Below are 6,375 nucleotides of genomic sequence, written 5' to 3' on the forward strand. Positions count from 1 at the left end.
ATGACCTGAGCCAAAGTTGGATGCTTAACCGACTAGGCCACTCAGGGGTCCCTAGTAAATACAATTATTACTTCTTCTTTACAGATGAGAAAGTGAGACACAGAGAACTTAATAAACGTGCCAAAGCTGACACAGGAATAAGTTGAAGAGTGGGGTTTGAACGAGGCAGTTGAAATCCAAAACCAGTGCTCTTGTACAATGTGGCCTCTTCAGGTGACATAGCTATTGTGAATCAGTTATTTAATGGTACACACAGGTTCTCCTAAGTTTATATCACCTATTATGCTTGCTAGTAGCAGAAAATACGCTTGAATTCAAAATCTAGAATCTATTGTCAAGGATTCACACATCTTCAAATTCTATTTATTATTAAGGATTAGGGCCTAATGGAGCAGGAGAAAAATTTCCCTCAAAAGAAAAACAAAGAGCTGTAATTAATTAATATTTTAATAATCATTCTCAATTTGCAGCACGTATCTATTTTTAATCTTTATCCAGAATTTACTATATAGATATTTATGTGGGTCAAGAATACCCACTGTGCAAATAGTTATGGGTTTGCTCTCCTGGGGAAACTAATAATACATGCTAATAGACACAATGAAGATTGATCTGATCATTTAAATGAATTTGATCAGAGCAAGTAAGCAGGCAAAATAGCCTGAGCACTGCTAAAAATGCCTTCTAATTACTCATTTTCCAGGTGGAGTTCTGCTTTAGCGTATAACCTCTGATTGCCCGAAGCCTACCCAAATCAAAGCAGTCATGCCCCCAGGCCGCGTCTGCAATCCGCTCACTTACATTTCCATCGTGGTTTGGGCAAGAGAGAGGCTTTCCGGCAGCCACAGCGGTGACCGTCTCCAGGATGGAGGACTCCTCAACGTTGCTGCCGGGAGTTCGCTGCAGCACGTCCATCAGGTTCGTGATGAAGAAGTTGTTCTGGAGCGCGGCCACCCCCTTCTCGGGCAGGATGGAGGTCTGGCGGCACACTGGGCAGGAGAGGGTTAGACTGTGGGCGGGAATGTAGTTCTGCAGGCACCTGTTGCGGGAGCAGAAGCAGGTGGACTGTCAGCACAGTGGGCTCTCGAGCAAGAGCAGGACCACCTCTTCTCACAGGTACCATACATTCTCTGCACCTACATGGGTTATTTGCAGAAACTCCCTGTGTAGTTTCCTTTTCTAGGAAAATAAGATTTCAGCAACCAAGAGGTAATGTGTACTCCCGCGCCCCTATCAACTGATCAGGCAAAGGATAACCCTCAAGGAAAAGAGTAACATCATTGACTTTGGTAGTGTTCTGGGGAACCTTGCCCCAAATGAGCAGCATTGGCCTCTCCGGGGAACTTGGAAGAAGTGCAGAATCTTAGGTCTTCCTCCAGGCCTGCTGAGTCTGAATCAGGTGATTTATATGCCCATTAAAGGTTGCAGGGGACACCTGGGTGGCTCAGTCGGTTAAGCGTCTTTGGCTCAGGTCATGATCTCGCAGTTTGTGAGTTCAAGCCCTGTGTTGGGCTCTGTGCTGACAGCTCAGAGCCTGGAGCCTGCTTCGGATTCTGCGTCTCCCTCTCTCTCTGCCCCTCCCCGCTCACACTTTGTCTCTCTCTCTCTCTTAAAAATAAATAAACATTAAAAAAATTTTTAAAAAGGTTGCGAAGCATTGCTCTACAATATCCAGTGTCATGTTCACAGATTTGTGGATTTTTACAATGGGGAGAAACAGGTTGAAGTTTTCTCTTACTGTTGAAATACTTAAATTAAGCCACAGGTAAAGTAATTACTAACAAACTTCATATGTGAAATTGCTCATGTGCTAAGTTAAATAAGAAGGTAAAGATGTATTTTGATAACTAATTAACTCAATGGAACAACTACTCAAGAAGGATAAAGAAATGTGTTTTCATATATAGCAAATGGCATATTCAGTTAATTTTTAATTATTTCATACACATAGTTGCATACAAAAGCATAAGCAGATCTCCCATGTTAAAAACACCTCCCAGTGGAGGGGCGCCTGGGTGGCTCAGTTGGTTAGGCATCTATCTGACTTCAGCTCAGGTCACGATCTCACGGTCTGTGGGTTCAAGCCCCATGTTGGGCTCTGTGCTGACACTCAGAGCCTGGAGCCTGCTTCAGATTCTGTGTCTCCCTCTCTCTCTGCCCCTCCCCACCTCATGTTCTGTTTCTGTCTCTGAAAAATGAATAAACCTTAAAAAAAAAAAAAAAAAAAAAAACACCTCCCAGTGGAAATGTTTTGTTTGAAGCAGGGATAGGACACCCGGAGTCATACCAACATGATCTCTTCTTGCCTCTCCTCAAAAGGCATCAACTTAATTCATTTAATTAGCAAAATGCATTGCTAGTAATGACTTATATAGATCCTGCTCACTAGATTCACAGTACTTGCAAAAACCATATGAAGTAGGTACTTTATTTACTTATGTTTTAATGTTTATTTATTCTGAGAAAGAGAGGGGGGTGGGGAGGGGCAGAGAGACAGGGAGACAGAGAATCCTAAGCAAGCAGTCTTCCCACTCTCAGTGCAGTGCCTGATGTAGGGCTCAAACTCACAAACCGTGCGATCATGACCTGAGCTGAAACAAAGAGTCAGACACTTAACCAACTGAGCCACCCAGGTGCGCCTGAGGTATGTACTTTAGACACCCGAGGAAACACAGGCTGAGAGAAGTAAAGTTGCTTGCTCTCAGAACTCCAGTGGTCAAGGGCAGAGCAGGAGTTCAAACCCAGGCGACTCAGGTTCTTAGGCACCAGAACCTAAGCTCTATATAACTACTCTACATAATGTTTCCCTGTTGCTCTGCCAAACGAAATTCGAAAACTTCTGATTTCGTCTCATTCCCCATATTATGTAGATAAGGAAAATGCTATCAAGGAGGTTAATGGACTTTCCTATGTCACAGAAGTACCTAGCACTGAATCAATACCAGAAACAGAATAGCTTTTGCTAAGGTCACCGAGGGCATCCAAATCCAGACAATAGACATTTTTCACTCCTATCCTTCCCAGTACCACTCATTAAATGTGACCGCTGCCTCCCACCTCTCCTTTTTTGAAACTTTATCTTCTCTTGCTTGTGACAGCACACTCACTTGGTCCTCCTTCTCCTTCTGTCTGCTCTTGGTTTTCTACTGGCCAGTCCAGACTCTGTCATTAGTACCCCTCTCTCCGTGGGACATCATATCCATGTGCAGGGCTATAAACACAACACTCCCACATTTCTATTCCTTCCACAAACGTCTCCTCTGAGCCCCTAATCTCTACACCAACTGCTTTCTTGGCATCTCCTCTTAGATGTCGCACAAGCTCTAAGACTCAACATGTCCAAAACCAAAGCTATGTTCTTTCCCCAAACTGGGTCCTCTTTCCATCTCAACAAACAGCACCTCCATCCATTCATCTAGGAATGATGGAGCCATGCTGAAAACAGTAACTGTCCTTCATATTCCACATCCAACCCATCACCAAAGGCTGGAAATTCCTAAATACCTTCCAACATTTCCAGTTCTCATCATCTGCTTTACACCAGCCTTTCTTGGGTTTCTGCAGTGGCTCTATGCACTGTCACCCACCCTTGTATCCTCTATCCTCTAATATTCTCCATATTGCGACCACTGTGACCTTCTCAAAACCCATTCCATGCATTCCACAGGGACTTGCTGTGGTAGGCTCTGGAAAATCTCTACCACCGGCCATTAGATGGAGGAACAGAAGTAGACTGGGTGAGACCCAACTGAGAGGGCGTGAGGCAGACCCAGGACAGCCCAAAACTGTTGCTTCTCACCTGTCAGAGCACGTAAATGGGAGCCAAACAATGCACTGCCTGGGAACTGAACACGGGGAATAGGAGGCTCTGCCAGGCTCAGACTGAGTGCCTCTCAGTGTTGTATATGAAGAGGCCAACTGCTGCAAATCAAATAATGATCTTACCATGTGAGCCCAGAGACACAGGGACAATTAGCTGGTATTCATGTTTTAGCTAGATTCATTGAGTGAGGGGGGAAAGTCACTCTCCATTTAGTCATTTTCGACTATAAATTACAAAATGCACCAAAGTGTAAAATAAATAAAGTGAAAAGTGCTAGTGCTCTATATACCACTACTAAAACAAACAGAAACTCTACACACACACACACACACACACACACACACACACACACACACCAAAAGAACCCCCTAAAAAGCAACAAAAAACCACAACGGCCAGTAACAAATCCACCTTCTCTGTCTATCCATCACCAGCATGGATATGGTTATTCTGTTGCACCTGAGATCTTACAAAGTAAATCAACTTTAACAAATGTATATTTAAAAATGGATGGTAAATATAATTAGCACTGATTTGAAGCCATTGGAAACACCACTTCCTATTCTATAACAAGAATTAAAGCATTTTAATTATGTATATTTAATAATAATAGAAAATATATTTAACACAATGCTATAAAACATAATTGCTATATTTATTTTTAAGAAAAAAAAATATAACCTTACTAGGGAAATACTTAAATTAGGACACAGATAAACTAATTACTAACAAACTTTATCTGCTTAATTGCTTATGTGCTAAGTTAAACGAGAAAGTAAAGATGTATTTTGATAACTGATTAACTCAATGGAAAAAACTAAGAAGGATAAAGAAATGTGTTTTCATATATAGCAAATTACATGTTCAGGTAATTTATAATTATTTCATACACATAGTTTTTTTCTTCATCTGCAACATCTTTATGTTCAAATGTGCCATTAGTATGTGTCTTCTGAAGTATCTTTTTTAAAAAAATTTTTCATGTTTATTTATTTTTAAGAGCAAGAGAGACAGAGCGTGAGCAGGGAAGGGGCAGAGAGAGAGGGAGACACAGAATCTGAAGCAGGCTCCAAGCTCTGAGCTGTCAGCACAGAGACTGACGCAGTGTTCGAACTCACAGAATGTGAGATCATGAGCTGAGCCGAAGTTGGACGCTCAACCGACTGAGCCACCCAGGTGCCCCACTTCTGAAGTATCTTTGAGAGGAAGCTCTCCCTTTTAACTAAGGTATTTTACCTCATGTGTTGTATGGGAGAAGATAATAGATTAAAAAAAATTTTTTTAATGTTTGTTTATTTTTGAGAGAGAGAAAGGCAGAATGTGGGCAGGAGAGGGGCAGAGAGAGAGAGGGAGACACAGAACCCGAAGCAGGCTCCAGGCTCTGAGCTGTCAGCACAGAGCCCGATGTGGGGCTCGAACCCACAAACCACGAGATCGTGACCTGAGCCAAAATCAGACACTCAACCAACTGAGCCACCCAGGTGCCCCATAATAGATTTTTAATTGGCCCTCACCAAAGATACTGTATGAAGGAACTGTGGTTGGCAAAAATTGACGAAAAACAAGGGAGAAATTAAAACATTTTTTAAATCTTAAAATATTTAATGTTCTATGTCCTGTGGGAATGAATCAGTAGCTACTAGATTGCTTTCTCTCACTTGTAGTTATTTAAAATAGAGTAAATTAGGGGCGCCTGGATGGCTCAGTCGGTTGGGCGTCTGACTTCGGCTCGGGTCATGATCTCACCGTTCGTGAGTTCGAGCCCCACGTTGGTCTCTGTGCTGACAGCTCAGAGCCTGGAGCCTGCTTTCGATTCTGTGTCTCCCTCTCTCTCTGCTCCTCCCCTGCTCATGCTCTGTCTCTCTCTGTCTCAAAAATAAATAAAAACATTAAAAAATTAAAAAAAAATAAAATAGAGTATTGGCAACTCATGATTATGTTTCTAGATATCTATCATAAGCACAAAAGAGTTATTGTCTCCCATAGGTAACTGGACAATTCTGGAAAGAACCCCTTGGTAAGCTAGAGGAGATCAGTCTGTGAAACTCTTTTCTCTGAGCACAAAGGAGGCTTACCTCTCGCAGAAAGTGTGCAGACAGGGGAGAACTTTGGGATTCTTGTACCGTTCCAGGCATATACTGCAAATCAGAAACTGCTTGTCAATCTGGCGCACCACAGGACTTGGGATGTTGGTGGCTTCACTGGCCATCCTAGACCACTGACATGGGAGGCCGGCTGTCTTTGACCCTGCACGCTGCTGCTGTCAGACAGGAAAAATATATAATAACTTGTAAGTGCAAATCAATCATTGGTTCATTCACTACAGACACCGTGTTATGAATACAGGTAGAATTCCATGCCAGTGACCTCAAAATGACCATAACCAACCCTCAATGCTGGATGAGGCATACAGTGAAATGCCTGTTTATTTTGTAAATCAATAAAATGATCACATGTTCACCATGCAAACAAAACAAATTAGAAGACGTATGTTGCACAAAGAGGCATGCCTGCTGGCTTTGCAAGCAAGGGTAACTGAGGGGCCAAATACT

At 42.5% G+C, this 6,375-nt stretch overlaps 1 protein-coding gene across 5 annotated transcripts in view; it reads right to left on the reverse strand.

Moving 5' to 3' along the window:
• The window catches only part of TRIM2 (tripartite motif containing 2), a 56,707-nt gene extending 50,629 nt beyond the window's left edge, over positions 1–6,078 (reverse strand). For 4 of the 5 annotated variants that reach the window (XR_006201677.1, XM_042935272.1, XM_042935271.1 and 1 more), the window contains exons 1-2: positions 5,899–6,078; positions 802–1,039 (exon numbers count right to left, since the gene is read on the reverse strand). Coding sequence is in view for 4 of the 5 variants with exons in the window: in XM_042935272.1 (XP_042791206.1) it covers positions 802–1,039; positions 5,899–6,032 (372 nt within the window). In the remaining variant the exon portion in view is untranslated. The remainder of the gene's footprint in view (positions 1–801; positions 1,040–5,898) is intronic. The other variant, XM_042935273.1, reaches the window with a different exon arrangement.
• Positions 6,079–6,375: the final 297 nt, after the last annotated feature.

This window comes from Panthera leo, chromosome B1 (genome assembly GCF_018350215.1).
Source record: "Panthera leo isolate Ple1 chromosome B1, P.leo_Ple1_pat1.1, whole genome shotgun sequence".
Lineage (NCBI taxonomy): Eukaryota > Metazoa > Chordata > Mammalia > Carnivora > Felidae > Panthera > Panthera leo.